This window comes from Astatotilapia calliptera, chromosome 2 (genome assembly GCF_964374335.1).
Source record: "Astatotilapia calliptera chromosome 2, fAstCal68.1, whole genome shotgun sequence".
Taxonomy (NCBI): Eukaryota; Metazoa; Chordata; class Actinopteri; order Cichliformes; family Cichlidae; genus Astatotilapia; species Astatotilapia calliptera.
Window position 1 is genome coordinate 21,337,593 of NC_137423.1, and position 18,614 is coordinate 21,356,206.

General features: G+C 42.1%; 1 protein-coding gene across 1 annotated transcript; it reads right to left on the reverse strand.

Moving 5' to 3' along the window:
• Window positions 1-8,676: 8,676 nt before the first annotated feature.
• ids (iduronate 2-sulfatase) lies at window positions 8,677-18,053 on the reverse strand. Its single transcript, XM_026186578.2, has 13 exons — window positions 17,846-18,053; window positions 17,314-17,450; window positions 17,055-17,232; window positions 16,862-16,950; window positions 16,034-16,234; window positions 13,907-14,077; window positions 13,673-13,799; window positions 12,953-13,111; window positions 12,577-12,683; window positions 9,869-9,985; window positions 9,313-9,423; window positions 8,985-9,110; window positions 8,677-8,909 (listed from the first exon to the last, which is right to left on the reverse strand). The coding sequence occupies exons 1-13, from the start codon at window positions 17,919-17,921 to the stop codon at window positions 8,829-8,831; spliced, it is 1,680 nt and encodes a 559-aa protein (XP_026042363.2). The 5' UTR covers window positions 17,922-18,053; the 3' UTR covers window positions 8,677-8,828.
• Between the last annotated feature and the right edge of the window lie 561 nt (window positions 18,054-18,614).

Here is an 18,614-nt window from a genome sequence, read left to right on the forward strand (position 1 = left end):
TGAGAGACAAATAACACCAGGATCCTTTTCTAAGTAGCTGACAGCTGGTAACTGTGCAGGGGCGGGTCTAGCAAAGTTTTGCCAAGGCGTAGGTAGGGCATTTCTCTCGTGGAAGTGTGCACATTATTTTTTTCCTTTCTAATGGTAGGTGGCACAGTGCACTTGTGGCAAGTAAGCAAGCTAGAAGACTGGCAGTCTGGCTGGGTGTCCAGTTACGGAAGCAACACATTAACAAGAGAATTCTGAGTTAAATCAAAGTTACTTTCCCTAGTAACTAGTTACTCTGAAAGTAACGAGTAACTTGAAGTAACTGAGTTACTTTTGATATAAGTAACTAGTAATGTAACTAAGTTACTAATTTAAAGTAACTTACCCAACACTGGTGTTTACAGGAAACTTTCAGCTAAACAAGTCAAGGAAGAGTCTAGCAACAATTGAGCAACCAGACACCAGAAAAAGTGAAAGTCAGTGACCTGCTGTGACAGCAAGGTCACTAATGGTTATTTCATGTGGGCATGTCCCACATGAAATAACCATGAAGTACCAATGGCAGTGAAGCATACCCCTGATAGAGAGATGGCAGGATAGTAAAGACATACATACAGATATTTATAGTGAAAATTTTCTGGAAATGTTTCACAGGACTCTGCAGCACTCTGAAAAACTGAGCACTTTCTTTCTACTTCCATAGGGATTAAGGAGCTAGGTAGCAGCCAGGTGCTGCTGATGACATGCACTTGACTAACTGATCATCAATAAGTGTTAGCGCCAGTTCAGGTGTGTGTTAACACAATACCACAATCTTCTGTCTGAGCACATTCACCCCAAGGTCAGACAGTCAGCCTCAGTTAGCATGTTAAATACTAAAGTTCATGCATAATTATAAAAACACTGAACAAGCTTGTTTGGAAGGGTCACCAGGAGAAAGCCTCTTCTCTCTCTAAACAGAACCTGGCAGCACAGCTGAGGTTTCAAAGGGCTAACAGACTGAAGGACTCCTGAAACAATGTCCTTTGGACAGACGATTACATAAGTAGAGAAAAACAAACACAGCATATCAGCTCACAAGCCCACTGGTGCAGGGGTGATGGTTTGGTTTGAAGCAACAGGACTTGGGCACCTTGCAGTTATTGAATTGACTACAAACTGGATTCTAGATTCAAATGTGAGGCCAACATTGATCCGAAGGACAGCAGCAGCACGTTGAAATGGCCCAAAGTCCAGACTTCAACCAATTAAAATGCTGCAGTGGGACCAGTGAGGGAGCTGTGCATAATCAAACGCCTGGAAACCTCAAACAACGTTGTAAAACAACATAAATCAATAAAATGAAAAAGTCCTCCAAAATGATGTGGAAGGCTTTTCCACAGGACTGCAGAGTCCAGATGAAACTTCACATTACTGTGCAAATAGCAGGGTGGTAAGACATACATACAAACAGGTACCTATGCAACTGGAGCCTAGAACATCTACTAGTGACCAACTTTATATGTAGAAAAGGTCGGAGTCTTACGTTTGCGTCATTAAATAATTTCCCCCAGGGATCAATAAAGTATTCTGATTCTGATTAGTCTTCCTAATATCCATCTTCTTCCGCTTATCCGGGGCCGGGTCGCAGGGGCAGCAGCCTAAGCAGAGAAGCCCAGCCCTCCCTCTCCCCAGCTACCTCCTCCAGCTTATCCGGGGAAACACCAAGGCGTTCGCAGGCCAGCTGAGAGATATAATCTCTCCAGCGTGTCCTGGGTCTGCCCTGGGGCCTCCTCCCGGTCGGATACCTCACCCAGGAGGCATCCATGTCAGATGCCCGAACCACCTCAACTGGCTCCTTTCGATGTGGAGGACTCTCCACAGTAATCCGAGCCCCTTCCGGATGGTTGAACTTCTCACCCTAACTCTAAGGGACCCACCCTTCGGAGGAAGCCTATTTCCGGCGCTTGTATCCGCAATCACTTGTGACCATAGGTGAGGGTAGGGACGTAGATAGACCGTTAAATTGAGAGCTTTGCTTTTACACTCAGTTTTCTCTTCACCACAACAGACCTTCTCCCGTCACTGGAGAACAAGACTCCGAGATACTTAAACTCTTCCACTTGGGGCATGAACTGGTCCCTGAACCAGAGTGGGCACTCCACCCTTTTCCCGCTGAGGACCATGACCTCCGATTTGAAGATGCTGATTCTCCCACCACTTCACACTCAGCTGCAAACCGTTCCAGTGTGAGCTGGAGGCCATCACCCAAAGAAGCCAACAGAGCCACATCATCCGCGAAAAGCAGAGATGAGATTCTGAGACCAAACAAGTGAAAGCCTTCCGCCACTTGGCTATGCCTAGAAATGCTGTTCATAAAAATTATGAACAGAATCGGTGACAAAAGGCAGCCCTACCCACCCACCCTAACCCCAATCAAGAGAGAAGAAAGTAGCTTTTGTGCTATCAAAACATAAGTTTCATCTTTTTCAATACCATAAATGAACAAACTCCTGCTGCATTCCTGAATCACTGATATAACATCTTGAATTCTTTTGTTCTCTCATATTTATTGATTTCATGTTCCAAACAACAGTCTGACATTGCTCTAACATCTTACTCAAAATATATTTTTCCCTTTTTGTTAAAGCCACCAACCAGTCACCACCAAAGAGCTGATTACAGCCATTCAGTTTCATTACAGAAACCCACTCACTAATCCATTCCCTCCGTCTCAATCTGCAGAGTGGCAGTTTTAATAGGCCGCCCCTCCCCCTCATTCTTTGCCAAGTGATTTTGTTAAAACTGAGAGTTTTTCTATTTAGCTCTGTGGTTCGCAGCTCCAGAGGCGCTAACGAGGTAAGAGCTCGTCAGCTGTAATTGAATGACTCCTGATTAAACTAGTTTCACACTGACAGGCAACATATTGCATCTTGTCCAACTTCTAATCAGCTGCTTCCGCAATGCTCCATGCAGATGTCTGCGTTCAGGGTCAGGAAAGGCTGTGGTCCAGGATAATGCTTTGTTTATTTTAATGACGACAGTGTGCATTTTAATTGACCAAAAGCCCCAAATAAGTGGAATGTCAAGAAAGAATTTCGCTTTATTACTTTACACAGCTATAATATTTTGTGAGTCTAAAATCAACAATATAAGATTTCAGGCAATATTCATTCAGGTTACTTATCTCAAGAACAACTGAACAAGAAACCACATTTAAAGTGCTTGTCCTGCAGACCCCAGTTTCCTTGGTGAAAGTGTTCGTTACATTGCAACTGTTTACTTACTCTGGTCTGAAGAGATCTTCGGAAAACCGGTTAAAGTCTCACATTGCATGTTAGAAATGTTTTAAACCCTGAAATACAAACAGAGAAGTAGTAGCCTTTAAGGTGTTGCAGATAAATACAACAAAATAAAACAAGTACCGATACCAAAAAAACCACACAGGGAAAATACCCAGGGAAACAGAGTTAACGATAAAAATGATAAAAACTAACTATAAAAACCCGACAAAAAAAACCAACAAAACCCTGTAAACCATAAATTTCACACCAAATCCTCAAATCTTGCGGCCCGGTACTGGTCCGCGATTGGGGACCGCTGGTCTATATAAACCCTGCCATATTTAAAAGGTAGTGCAGCTCTGTTTAGTTATCCTGATGCAAATTTTAGCTTGCTCAACAGGGCTGAAAAGTTTGCCTAATGGTAGATGCCCAAAAACTGCAGTTTTTTTTGCTGTTACCTGCATTCTGTTTTCTTACCGCTCCCAATTCAAGTGTATAATCCCAGCTACAGTGGCCACTGTGGGACAAATAACTCCGGCCACCATTCACCTGTAGTGAGTGCAGGCCGTCAGTCTGCTATTTACCTCAGTTATCAATATACTGTGTGTCCGCCTCTCTTACTCTGGACCAGGCTGTAAAACTTGTGATACTGAGGTGAGTTGTCGCAGATATCTTGTCAGTAGGCGCTGCCGTTTCTGTCTCTGTTAGTTTTTATTAGCTTCTCTAAGCCAACACTAGTCTTTGAAGTGCATCTAACACTGTTTTACACTTAGTGAACAAACTCTCATACAAAGTGAATATGTAATGAAGCCGTTTATCAGGTGGGACGTGAAAGGTTTTAGGACACTTTAGCCTAGCATAACATTAGCATATAGCTAGCTGCTATTTGCACACACTTTTGTGTGTTATAAGACAAGATAACCTTTATTAGTCCCACACGTGGGAAATTTGTTTTGTTACAACAGTGGACAGTGCAAAGTTGCATAGAAAAATTAGGAGAAAAAAAAAAAAACAAAAAAAACCCCACTGGAATAATATATCCATAAGATACTGTACACAACAGAATAGAATAAAATAAAAATTAAATACTATATACACAATTGAATAAAATAGAATACAAATGCTATATACAATATGAGTATAATAAATTATAATTAGACATAATAATTATGATAAAATTATAGCCAGTGTTAGTCAAGTTATTTGAAAAAGTAATTAGTAACTAATTACTTCTCCAAAAAGTAATCCCATTACTTTACTGATGACTTATTTTCAAAATTAAGGAGTTAATTTTCAAAAACATGATGCACAACCTGAATACATAATAAAGCAACACCTTTCAGCCCAATTCTAATTTTTATGCATAACCCATCATATAAAATTGAAACAAATGGAAAAGTATCTTTTAAAACAGTTTTTAGTTTTAATCTTTTAACTTTATGCACATTGTATCAAGCAAAAATTAAATAATATGCAAGTCTTTGACTTGATGAAATTGTTTAACACTTAAATCTACTTTCTGCATATTCCAGCATATAAAATAAAATAATGTTTTGTGTTTAAACTCTTTCAAATAGATGAAAGTAAAAAACAGCAGAAATAAATAAAATCAAAGACTCAGCAGCTCTTAAATCTATTGTCACCTGTTTAGCAGGAGTGGGACGGGTGGAGGTTTGCCCACACCGGTCATGTCAGTGGGGGGGATCCGGGGGTTTCTCTGTGAATGTCACGTTCCCGTGGCAGCGTGCTCGCTCAGATTAGAAGTTTAACTTTTCGCTGTAGAAAGAAGTTTTCTTCCCACGCAGAGTGAACAGCTGACGCTAATGTTTTTGTCACTTTTTACAGATTCAAACTCAAAGTAATGTGATTACGTCCACACTTTAAGTACGCAGCGTAACAGTAATCCAATTACTTCTTTTACAATAGTAATCCCTTACATTACTCATTACTTGAAAAAAAAAAAAAAAAAAAGCAATCCGATTACAGTAGCCCGTTACTGCCCATCTCTGGTTATAGCAGAGTATTCATCTATTTGTGATCTTTGATGTAAAAGTAACTTATGAGCCACGCTACAGATGTGGTCGTTCTCTAGATTACATAAAATGCAATTAGGCGACGTCTTTCTCAGCCATTGTATTCAAGATGGCGGCGCAGCGTGGCAGCTATCGGAAACCTGCTCCTGTGTGTTTTTAAATGGACAAATTAAGCACAAGAGAATGCATAAATTTGTTGGAAGATATACACACTAACACATACAGCACCTTATACGTGTTAAAACACCAAACAATCCAACATCAAAAATATTAAAGTGCCACAAAGGGTGTTGTGATTTATTTAAAATTAATCTTCGATATGAACAGAGGCAAAACATTTTGCTCCTGTTTCTTTTCCACATATTTAATGGCTTCACATTACTGTACAGGTGACGGGTGAACAGTGTCATTAGCAGTGGTACTGACCACTAAAGGACCAACATGTAAGTGACTCTGCAGTCAGTTTTAATTGCAGTATTGCATGCAGCAGCAGAGCAGCTAATTAGCAGGCAGTTCTGAAAAACAGCTCCTCTGACAAAGTACTCTTCAGGCCCACTTCATCATGTAATTGGGAGATTGAGTACAGTACAGTTTGTTTACCGTTCCTGGATTCATTCACACACCCTTGAGACGAACTCTTGTCTTAATGCAGCTGAGCTAAGCGCTTTCTGCACGCGTGCACACCTCTCCCTCTCGCTAATGTAATTGTGCATGTCGCCACCGTTAACAGAAAGGCAGTGTGACCTGCCAAAATACGAGCCCGTAGCGGTGATGCGATTACCAGCGTATGAAACATAATGATAGACGATGAGAGCGAGACAAAGACTGAGTGGATTGGAGAGAAGGAGCAGGTAAGATGGAGTGAGAGGGAATGAGGGCAGCGGGAGAGGTAGAGGAAAAATACCAAAACAAAGCACCAGGTAAACAGTGTAACTGCCATTAGATCAATTTGATGGTGGTCAGAGATCACCGCTTGTGATGATAAATATTGATCTGATAAAACCGCTGAGGCAGAAATATGAGCTGTGATGAATACAAAGAGTGGAGGAGAGCAGTTGCAGCTGCTCTCACTCACACCTAATTCTCACAAGTATGAGCGTGAACCTCGTCATAGTGGAGAGTGGATAGTGAGCTGCTGCTGAGCGAGGCACCAAAAATCAGACTCATTGATATGGGAAACAAAAGTGCTCAGAGTGCAACAATTAACTATCATTCAACAGGTGGAGGCGCATATAATGGAAAAAAATAAAAAAAAAATACACTCACCAGGTATGAAGAGAAGTAAATGAAATGAAAAGGACTGGAAATGATCAGAGCATGTGTGAAATTGGCAGGGGATACATGTGAAGTGCCTTCCTGGCCTTCTTTGCAGAGTTTTTTGATTTTCATGTGTGGCGTACAGACTTCACTTCAAATCGAGTTCCACAAATTGTTCTGCATGATTGCTTGAAAATTGAAAACTGCAGGGAAAAAAAAGGAAAAAAAAAAGAAAAGAGTCTGGGACTGAATTCACACGATATCTCAAAACACAATTACAAGGCTTTTAACAGTTTGTGTCACGCAGACAGATCGACTCGGTGGCATCACACACAAGTTAGATGTTTGGCTCAAGCAAAAAAAAAAAATAAAAAAAAAAATAAAAAGCCACAACAAAACCCCAGTGCCAGAGAGCAGCGTTCATTCTGTAAAGAAAGCGAGCACACAGAATAGACTGGCGAGGTCCCCGAGGAGCTGCTTCACTACCCTGCAGCTTTACACTTCAGCTGTGAGTGAACACAAAACGCATTACAGAGCAGCGGGCCGCGTGGACAGGCAGCAAAGTGTTTCTGCAGGACAAACGCACACAGGAGCTGTGATCACAAACTTAATTCTCATGCAAAACAAATTTTTTTTTATTCTTATTTTTAATAATCAAAACAGACAAATATACACACAGTGTGTTCTTGCAATACCTAAAATCTGGTTAATCCTGTGCCCCCCCCCGTCAGAAAGAACTGTTCAGGATGCTCTAATGCTAATGAGAGTCTGGACTGACAGATTATTACGGTTCCTGAGATTTGGCGCGTTACTGCACACAGGAAACCAGGACAGACGAATCACTGCAACCACCTTAAGATTTCTTCCACATCCTCACTCCTGTCAGAAGCCAGCTGATGATAAAAGATTCATTTAGATCTCATTAACATGACGCCGGTGCAGCCAACAATACAAGTCGACAGAGCAAATCCCTTCCATTCATTGTTGGACCTGAAGTTCAAGCTGAAATTGCTTTCTTCTAAATTATCACGGCACCGAGTGTTCACGCACTGGAACCACAGTAAATGTAGCTACAGTCTGTTTCATTTGCATTTAATTATGGGTGGCTTTTACTCCCTTCATTCCAGGTCTCTGAATTGATCTGAACTGACTGTTTACGAGAGGGGGGGGGGGGCAAATAGCTGCAAGTAACATCAAGTGCAAATAGAAATGTCATATTGTTTAACACTACAGTACAAAAGTCCCTATCGGCTGCTATTCTGAGAGACTTCTCCTTAAAGCAGTTTACCAGTACACTGAAGTCAAACATGAGTGTCAACATTGATTAAAAGGAGTTCTGCAAGTTTCCTCAATATTCCTTTAAATGAAAAGACTTCCAGATGCCACGTTTATCTAGTCTGAGGTGGAGATTTCCACAGAAACCCGTCAGTGGTCCACCTGCACAGACACCTGTGGGTTTAATGGGACGTGTTCAAGGAATGATGGTTTGCTTTAGTTTTTTCAGGGAAAATAGAGTTGGATTGAATAACCGGGACACTCTTAGTATGGAGACTATAAGTCAGCTCGAGCTCCAAAGGTTACAATTCCTCTACACAACTGTATGGGGGGGAAATGAAGCAAACAAGCAAATACCAAAAATGCACTTGTGGCCGGCTCCAAAGGTTGTGTCTGTTGCCACAGATTCTCGTGTTAAAATGCCCAACTTTAAATAAAAAGAAAACAAAACATGTTCACACGCTGATACCAAAAAAGAGAAAAAAAAAAAAGAAAAAAAAAGGTTTGGTAACCGGTGTCCCTGCTTCTGCCCACAGTATGGTGGTTCAATCCTAACGTGACTCACACGGTGACATTTCATTAAGGCTTCAAACTGCAGCTTTGAGTCAAATGTTCATTTCTCCACAGAGTACATTTTGTTCTAAGCCCAGTTTTCCTCCAACCACACGTATCAGTGAATCATGTAAGGATGTGCCTTACTAACCAAGCCAGCTCTGGCGTTAACTGGTAACACAAATATGGTGCGCTTGGTTAAAATAAAGTATCTGCATTCATATCATGTATGAATTACAAGTTTCTGCAAACAGGCGCGTTTCTTTTTGTTAGCGTCAAACTATTCTGCTCTGAAATGTTTTCCAAGTCAAAGCATGAGACCTGCCTACCAATGATTTCTCAAGCACAAACATCAGTCTGAAGAACCAAGTGCACACAAATTACATGTTCAAGCCTTTTTCCCCTTTCACTCCATCGTCCCTTTTTACTCGTCCCCATCTGTTGTGCTTAGTTCCTGTCCTCATGGCTTCCCTCTGCTCGTTTTCATCCCCGCTGTGAGGTAGTGGAACTCCAGCTTCATTCTCATCTGCAAACCGACAGTCTGGACGACAACCACGGGTCAGGAAGTGAGTAAATGAATGTCTAAGAGGAGAAACGTCTATAAAACCCAACTTACCTGAGGAAGGCTGGCAGTCTTCCTCATTATCTCACTGTAATCAGAGTTACTGAAGATGTTCTTGTCCTGACCGGGGTCATCTGCTGACATGTACAACTCCCCAGCATGGACGTCAGACACATTCACCTGGATGGAGAGCGGGATGGATGATACAGACAAATTTAATCTGCTTCTCTCCGTCTCCAACATATTGTGAGACAAGATGGATGGATCCATCACGTTCAACTCCCCAGGCTGAGCCTAACGCGCTCACTCGGGGGAGAATACAGAGACCGATGCTGATGAAAGGAAGACGACCGTTATGCGGGATGAGTTTGTGGTTACCTACCTGAAATGTTTTGGGATTGAAGCCCAGCCACAGAGTGTACCTGTAGTCCCAGGTGCGCAGAGAGTAACCCATGATCTTTATGTCTTTGAGGTCAGGGAGGTCAGAGTTCTCCTAAGGGAAGAATTTGGAGTTTAAAGCATCTTTGAGCTGGAGAAATCTCATGCAGCGCTGTCAGATCTGCAGCTGCCAGCTCAAACTGCGAGCCAGCTGCAGACAGACTGCCAAACTCCTGCATACAGAGATTAACCTACAGCAGGAGCAGCACTGGCCTGGATACTTTAATACAACGACTGTGCTTGATGGCGGCTCCAGCGCGCGCACGCACGCACGCGCACATGCACACGCACGCGCACGTCAGTGGCTGACCTCTGCAAATTCAGACATTTAACTACAAATTCATAATCAACTTATTAACGCAGCATCAAGACACGTCTGTATTAATAACATGCCTGCCTTCTGTTCTGCAATTACTTCCACACTGATACAAAACTAATGAGTTAACCTTAGCTGGCTAATGAGAGCTTTTTCCCCCCCTTTTTTGAAACAAACTACCTACCTGTGGTGCATCAGCAGGGCGAGGATATTGGCTGAAAGCTACATCTTCTGGAGTCCTCTCGCTTCGCCCTTGTGGCGCAGCGTAGGCACGGTTTTCTCCTTCAGTACACAACTCCACCTGAAGGCAAGAAAACGGGCTAAACAGGTGAAGGGAGTAGATGTCGGGTGTAGTTGGATCACATTCATGCCTGCCATCTTTGGGCTTCATTTGGTTTACTTTCTCATATTAACGCAACATCATTTGAACTCCGATCGCAATGACATGATGCTTTAAGCTGCAGATATTAGTTCAGGTACGGTGGGAGGCAAAGAGCTGCTTCACCACTAGAAGGTCCCGAGAAGGTGCTGTGCTTTCTCTTTAGACGAGCATGTTAGGCCCACTCATGGTTCTTAATTGGCTGCCTGATTATCTGTCTCTCTGTGTTAAGAGTCCAGATGGAACGGCGACCTATCCGAATGATAGGGCACACCCTGTCAGCTCCGAAAGCCTCCAGGCTTCTGCAACCCTGCGTGGATAAGCAGTTAAGAAGATAGATGGATGGAGTTCTCTTCTGGTCTCGTTAGGCAGAGTGTAGTATGAACACAGTCTGAAGATCAATGAAAGCCGATTGTAGTAGTCCGGCGTGTTCGTAGTGAGAGGCTGCTAATGGACTCGTGTGAACCATTTCAGCTGTTTCGCATATGTGCCGACGAACTGTACAGCCTGGGAGTGGGAACGCCGTCACTTTTGCAGTGCGCAACAACAATGGTGAGAAGAATCTGAGGCCATTTCAGTGATATGAATGCAGAAGCACAGATTTACAGATTATGCAGAGGGAGCTGCTGCAACCCGGAGAAAACAGAGTTCAGAGTTTTTCTATTGCAGCAGTGATGCAGAGGTTTGTCTGATTACAGCCACGCTTACTCCAACAATAGTAACATATTAGTAGGGCTGGGCCATATTATACCGTTCACGGTAATACCGGTATAATGTTAGGCAACGATAGGAAAATGAAATATCGCGATAGAATGGGAGTAAAACGCGCATGCGCAGTGCCTTTGTTTTCATACGCACATGGCCGATTGTTGAGTGAAACAGATGATCCAGAATTGGTTTGTAAAAATGGTGCAACTTCAGTGATGTGGAACTGGTTTGGTGTTTGTCCGTCAGATACACAACAAAGCACATTTTTTTGCAGAACATGCAAGCAGCCGTTGTTATTGTCGTATTTGTCGGACTAAGATGCTCTTAAATCTGGGAGTAATCTGGGTCCTAAACTCCGTATGCTTCAGGTCAAACAACACTGCAGCATCACTTAGAGTTAAAAACTGTCTAAATTCTTTCATCTTTAATAAAACGATCAGCATTGCTGCTTTACCAGGTGTAACTATAAAGTTTAACTTCCAGGCATCCATGAAAACAAAAGTTATTACATTTAACGGAGTTAGAAGTTAGCAGGAAGCTAGCGGAAGTTAGCTCACTAGTTTTGCTAGTTACCTAAGCATGATATTGCATGTTCTGACTGAGAGATTTCTGAAAAAAAAAAATCAAACGTACAGCTCTGCTATCACTTGCAACATAAATGAAGACAGGAAACTAAACAGCAGTGACGTTTGTAGGGTTACTGAAGTTGGGCTAGCTGGTATATAATGATGTGCTACGTGATCGCTAGCGACACAGCTATGTTAGCATAACATAAACAGTGAAGCTGGAGGACGAACACTAACACTTTTCCACTTATAAAAGTTAACGTGAAGGTTCTTCATGGTTAGAGACAAATGCAATCGCATGGCAGGATGCTGTAAACGGACCAAACTTCAGTCAGGAGAACAACTGAGATAATCCATCCACAATACGAGGTTAGTCATTAATATACTGCAACAACATGGGAATAGAGCAGCTGCCAGAGAATTCAACATTAATGAATCAATGGTACAGAAGTGGAGGAAGCAAGAAGAATGAGTTTAATAAAGTTTGATTCATCTGACTGCTTTGTTTCGCTTAATGTGCCTTATAATCCCGTGCACCTTATGGTCCGAAAAATGCGTACTGCACACTGCAGTTTAATGTTGCAAAGCACCTCTTTTTAACTTCAGTGGATATTATACATGGTTATGCTCAGGACATGTCAGCCCATTTCTAGTGGAAATGCCTTTTGGTTAAACTTTCAGCAAGCAATTTGCATTTGTACTGTTACATTTTTATAAAGCTTTAATGTACATAAAAACCAGCTTCTTGTTTAAGTGAATATAAATGGAAGGTTGTCTTTTTGCGCTAGTAATGTTGTGGAGTTGTATTTTGTCTCGCATCAATTATATCGTCGGTTATATCGTTATCGCAAATTTTCAAATATATATCGTGATAAATATTTTTGGCCATATCGCCCTGCTCTACATATTAGCATTAAGCAGACATTCACAGCATCAATTTATTTTCCGTTTTAATAAACCGCAGAGGTTTTTTTTTTTTAAAGACTTCTAGACATCAGGAACTTCTACCAGCTGTGGTATTCTCCACTTTGAAGAAAAATCTAGCTCGACATGAACACTTCAGGCGCTCATATCCAACTAAAGTCTCATTGACAGCACAAAGGTGCTGTCCCGAGCACACTGGTCTTTGAGGCTGATGGGAATATCATCTGTTTTGCAGGTAACCAGGTCAAAGCTGCAGACCGATTATAATTTGTTCTTGTGATTAGAAACATAGATTGGAGGTTCATATCCTGATACCTGGAAAGAAATGTCAGGGCACTGCACGGGAACTTCGAGGCCGGCCAGGTAGGACACAGTAGGAAAGACATCCACCAGCTCCACCACCCTACTTCTGACTTTGCCACCTAAGACAGATAAAAGTCACCCAATTACAGACGCCTTAAAAACGAAGCCAGTCAAGATCTCCACTACCATTTACTAAATATCCTCCACTTAAATTTCATGATTATTGCATCACTTGCATTTGAAGTAAAAGCTCTCTGGAGGCAAAATATCAAAGTGTATCCCTGTGTAAATCATTTTTAAGCTCTATATAGAAATCAAAGACTGTATTAATGTTAAACAAGCATATTATTAAATGCTTTTGTTTGGGGGGGGGGGGGGGGGGTCTTACTTTTGATGCTGTGCACAGATTCCCTTAAGACGTCTATAAACGGGAAGGTTGATGTACCAGCTTCATTGCCACCAGGAACAGAGAAGATCAGAGGTACGCGTGTTGCGACATCAAAATTCGAGTATTTAGCCCATTCACCATGCTCACCCAGTGACCAACCTGCAGCAACAGAAACCCAGGAACACACAGTTCATTAAGACTCGGGCAAACCAGAGACAAAGAAATTGATCAGTCTCAGTCATACAAATAATACTTTTCATTTAAGGCAACACATTTGACTGATGTTTGTCCCAGTCATGAAAATGACGGCATTTGACTGGGCTTTACGCAGTGATTCATCAAACAGTCACACAGAGGATTCAGTCTAGTGCTCTCAACTGAATGAGACATTAAAAGAGAACAGAGTTTTCCAGTCACAAAGCTGAAAAAAACAAAAACCAAAAAAGGTAAGTGGTGCAGAGAAAGAGCTGAGGGTAGAGAGAGTAGAAAAAAAACAAAAAACCTATGGGAACAAATCATGGCACAATTTGCTGTTACAACAGTGCCATCTGGTGGTGCAAGATAAACATGACAAGCTCAATAAACCATTTGTTTAATTTGCACAGAACACCTGATAAGATATTTTAGCAACTTATTTTTCTAAATGCTTAAAAAGAAAGAAACAAACCAAACTGATTAACATTAGCTGCCTACATCTCATCCAGCTACGCGTCTCCTCACCATGATCAGAGGTGAACACCACCATAGTGTTGTCTGCCAGCCCCAGCTCTTCCAGTGCACTGAGCAGCCGACCAACTTGAGCATCCATATATGACACTGCAGCATAGTAGTGCTGACGGATACGCAGCTGGAACACAGGATAATAATAAAAAAAAAAAAACAGTGTTGCTGTTCGCTTCAGGAGGAACAACCACGGTAACCAAACTGGAGGTGCTGAGAGCAGCTGGTTCATACCTGGAAGTCTTTTGGTATAGAGCCGTAGGGGAAGCTAATGTTGAGTTTTTGCACATCCTCTCTCTTCCTTATATCCGTCCAGGGGTTGTAGGCCACAGTGGGAAGGCGTTCAGGGACATCTGGGTCGGGGGCCAGAGTCATTTGGTCTAGAGGATACAGGGTCAGGTATTCCTGTGGAAAAATCTCAGAATTATTTCTGATTCGGGTTTTCTGACACTCCCTGGCCTTTGACCCACCACAAGACATCGATCTCATTGGTTTTTATTGCGTTACAGTTGTACTTTATTGTTTTCAATATTCTTATAGGCTTCTTTTGTCCAAATGAACATTACTGTTAAGCAGCAGAACAACATCTTCCACTCTTCACACACTGAGCCACCTTTGTGCTAAGGACAGGCTGTTCCCTGAGGGGCTGAGGACTAACTGAATTGCATAGAGTATACCATCAGTGAGTTACTGTTTGTGGTGTGAATAACCCAGATTCCATCAGCAGTCGTTACGTTTCTTTTCAGTGCTGCCAATCAGACTTTGAGTGCTCACTCCAGGACTGTGCAAACTCATAAATCAGTCAGTATGAGTGAAATATTCAACTAAATGCTTTCTGTAGTCAGGTCTTACAAAACTCCAAGACTTAGCAAGTCTAGTAGAGTAATAAAATATTAAGCAACTGAAATAAAATTAGTATTATCTTGTTAAAAACACTGCTCTGAGTCGAGGTTCACTACATCATGTTGATCTTTGTCAACTCATTCAAAGTTAGAGCTACAATAGTGATATAAAGTGCAATCAATAAGCTCCACACTTATTCAAAATGCTTCTGATGTCCCCTTTATCTTCTTCAGGGTTATCGTCTCGTGAAGCTATACAGCACTCCCAGCTCTCCTGCTGCTACAGACCATATCTAACATATTTGTGACGTGCTCCTTCACTGTGTCAAGGACAGCAGCGAGAGCCTTTGTTTGAACAGCAGGTTGCTACAGTTCAGGTCGTCTGCACAAACCTTTTCCCTTTGACAGCTTAGATCAGAATTGCCTGACCCTCGAGGGCGAATTCATGGTGCACAACCATGTGAATGTCAAAAACACCAGGCATGCTTCATGCTTCTCCTGAGCCGATGCATCTCCTTCAGGCTCAGTGAACTGCAGTTTCACCCGTGGACTGCAGGCAAAGACTCAAATCTGATCCTTGACATTAAAGTTGACATGATTGTGCATGTTTTTATAAGGACAATGAGCCTTTCAATCAAACCGCATCATTCAGTGAGTTCACTGACGGGGACTATTCTTGCACACAGCGGCTCATTATCCACCATTTGGAAATACTTCAGATTTAGGGCAAGCGTTACTAACAGACAACAAATCACACATAAAGAAAGCTGCAGAGTTGCGTCTGTAACACACAGCAACAAACACCAATCAAACTGCCACCAGTGCAGTGGTTGCTTATGGCTGTGTTCATAAACACAAGCCGCACAGCTCGTCACTCCATCGACCTCACAAAGACCAACGGAAATCACCGCCACAATCACGTCCACTAAACACGGTGAATCTGAAGGCTTCAGGGAAGCTGTCAACTCACAGAACAAAAGATTTGTTTCACCCGGCCTGAGTGCGTTTGCAACTTTATTTAGAAACATGTTTAAACACCAGGACGGCACCACAGTGCAAAAATGAAAGCAGTGACCTGTTTATTTCACTTTGTGCAATTTTTTTATTTATATTTTCCTTCAGGGATTGACTGAATTTAGCATTTGCACATTAGCAGGAATGCAGCACAGCAACATTGTAAAAGTGCTATTTGTCAGAATAATCATAATAAGAATAATCATAATAAATATTCAGGATCTCAATATAGATCAAAGTAATGGGGATAATCATGTTGGCCATAATGGTGCAGCTCTACTCCTCAGTGCTTAATATAAGAGGATTCATCTGACTTATAAAGTCTTAGTTCAAGTCAGAAACTGAGTTATGTGAAACCTGCAAATATTAAGTGACTGGACTGAAGAAGAGAGTCACCGGGAAGTCATATCAATACTTTGTAACTGTACTGCTGTAGCTAACCAACATGTACAGTAGAGTTCAAGCAGTCCAGAGGAACAGTAGGAATGGATAATAAGTGACAAACCTGTGGAATCCTAAAAGGTATATGCGGCTTATGAAAACCCACAGCCAAGAAGAAAGGATCGTCATCGTTGACTCGACTCTTCAGTAACCTCACCGCCTCCTCTGTGCTCTCCAGGTCAGGGAGGGTTCCCCCAGGCTGCTCGCTCACATTCACAGCACAGAGCAAGTTGACGTGGAGTTTCCCATCCTTCCCTTTACACATCTGGAAACAACGTTTGTATGAAAATTATGTGACATCTGAAGTTGTGTTGTGGCCACAAAGACTCCAGAATCGACTTGCTTATGTACCAATGTCTTTGGGCTCTGCTGTACTTTAAGTAACATCTTTAGCTGCTAGAAGCAGTTTGATACCCAGTGTAGATGATGCGTTTAGAGGTTTTGTTGAAAACAGTTTTCAGTCATAAATAGAATCAAAGTTCTGCCACAGAAAAGAGTCACAAGGAAATGAGTTAGCACTTTATACTCCCAGTTCCTTTTTTTCTAAACCAATTTAGATCCCTGGAATTTTGGTTAGATGGATGAAATAAGGTCTGTGCTCAACACAGACTTTAGATATTTCCAGGTTTAAGTTGACAACTGAAAATAAGTAAATAACACACTTGGGAATGCTAAAACTTCTCCAGCTGCCCGGACAATGGGACATGACACTGCATGTGTAGCCCAGGAGGTAACTGGTTGGTAGCGTGTATTCTGATACAGGTGAATTATTCCCTGAGGGGGTACCTCTCGGAAACTGATGAATCACGGTGTGCTAAAGGATCATTAACATTGAGAAACAGGCTCTCCATTTGAAAGGCTCCTTTTATAATCAACACGGTGAAAGTCGTACCTTTTTTTTCTCATATGTGAATGAAGGTGGGTGATAGGCTGGGATGGACCAGCTGTAAGGATAGTCGTCAGTATTGTTGGAGGCAATGCCTACAGAGTGAAAAAAAAATTATTTTCACAGCTTTTCTACTGGAAAGTGGTGCATGTGCAGTTCTTTGTGGATTTCTATTCAAAATGCACCTGGTTAAACCTACCTGGGTGAAACACCTTGCCCACAGACATAGTTAAGTACCCTTGAGATTTAAAGTACTGTGGCAGAGTCGTGTAGTTTCCAGAATGGACTCTCCAGTAGGAGTTGAAGTCATAGAGCCTGGTTGTGTCCGGTCTCCGACTGGTTAACATGGATACCCGACTGGGACCGCACACAGCTTGCTGAGAGAGGAAAAGAGAGATCCATTGAGGTTAAGCAATGCAGTTCAATTCACCACAGCTAACACGAACAATGCAACTGACCTGCGCAAAGGCATTGAGAAAGACTTGGCCTCTGGATGCCAGCTGGTCAATGTTGGGCGATTTAGCCACCGGATCCCCATAGCACCCCAGAGATGTCCGCAAATCATCTGCCATGATGAAAAGGACATTTTTCCTCTCTGAAAGCAAACACAATCACAGATTACTCACTTTCTCTCCAAGCCCTCAAATCAGCCACGGAGCGCTATGGCACAGTTTCCAGGAAGAGTCACACTAATGTGAGGGTGTACCATTATTCTAGTAAACTTAAAGTAAGCGCATTTAAACATCCAAGAACAGAAACTTAAAAATTGAACCTGAAAATAAGCTGGACGCGTAAAACATACCAAACAAAGCGCCATTCAGTTGGTAAATTAAATTAAACTAACAGCCAACAGTAGCACCAGCCACTGAGTCAATAAATATTCTGCACTCATTACAGCCAATATAAGTTAACCAAGTTACAGTCATTAGAAAGTCTATGAAGTTTTGCTAGCAGCAATCAGATTACACCTGAAGTCCAAACCCCACCTACCTCTCCCCGCGGCAGCAGGATACGTCGACGTGTGAAGGACCAGCAGGAAAAAACACCTCAGGACAAATATGTCCATTTTAGAGGAGCCAAAAACGGCTATAGCGTGATATCCTGACGTTAGCCTCTTGCTGTTCAAACTTCCGTCCTGCGCACTCCCGTCAAAACAAAACAGCGTGCCCGTTTGAGTGATTTAATTACTTCCTGATTAACCAGCTGTCACTCTTCATTGGCTATTTCAGCTACGGCCTCGGCGCCCGCGGCTCATTTGACGAGTTCAGTCACGTGTCAGTCATATTAAATGTCCCGCTGAATACCAGCACCCAGTCTAATTAAAATGAGATGATAGCCGCAGTCTAATGAAACTTTTGCGTTGTAACAAATCAGTTACGTCCCGAGTATCTGCCAGTCAGCCTGCGTGTAGCTTCATTTGTACAACAGGCTCAGAATAAAGAAAATGCAGTTTAATTACAGAGCCGTGAAAACAACTGAGGAGTAAGTAGCCCTAAAAGAGTTAAAAGAAATTCTCAGCTTTCATTTTCACAGAATAAATAGGGGCGATGATCTCTATCCGTTAAATTTACATTAACGTAACTGAAGAATAGGAGGCGAGTGAGAGGTCTCACTCCGCACATTGTTGACTTCCGCAAATTAACCGAATTACCAACAATAAGAAAGAAACTGCTGTTGATGGTACCAGAGCCAAAGAAGAAAGATCTGCCTACAAACAGAACGAAAGCTGAAGTGTTTGGAGTGTTGCGGGAAAAAATAA

Coding starts and splice junctions, on each gene's coding strand:
- ids (XM_026186578.2), bottom strand. CDS start 17,921: ATGGACATATTTGTCCTGAGGTGTTTTTTCCTGCTGGTCCTTCACACG. Junction 12,684..12,952: donor ATCTGTGCACAGCATCAAAA/GTAAGACCCCCC, acceptor TATCTGTCTTAG/GTGGCAAAGTCAGAAGTAGG. Junction 9,424..9,868: donor GCCCTGCTGATGCACCACAG/GTAGGTAGTTTG, acceptor TTCTTCCCTTAG/GAGAACTCTGACCTCCCTGA.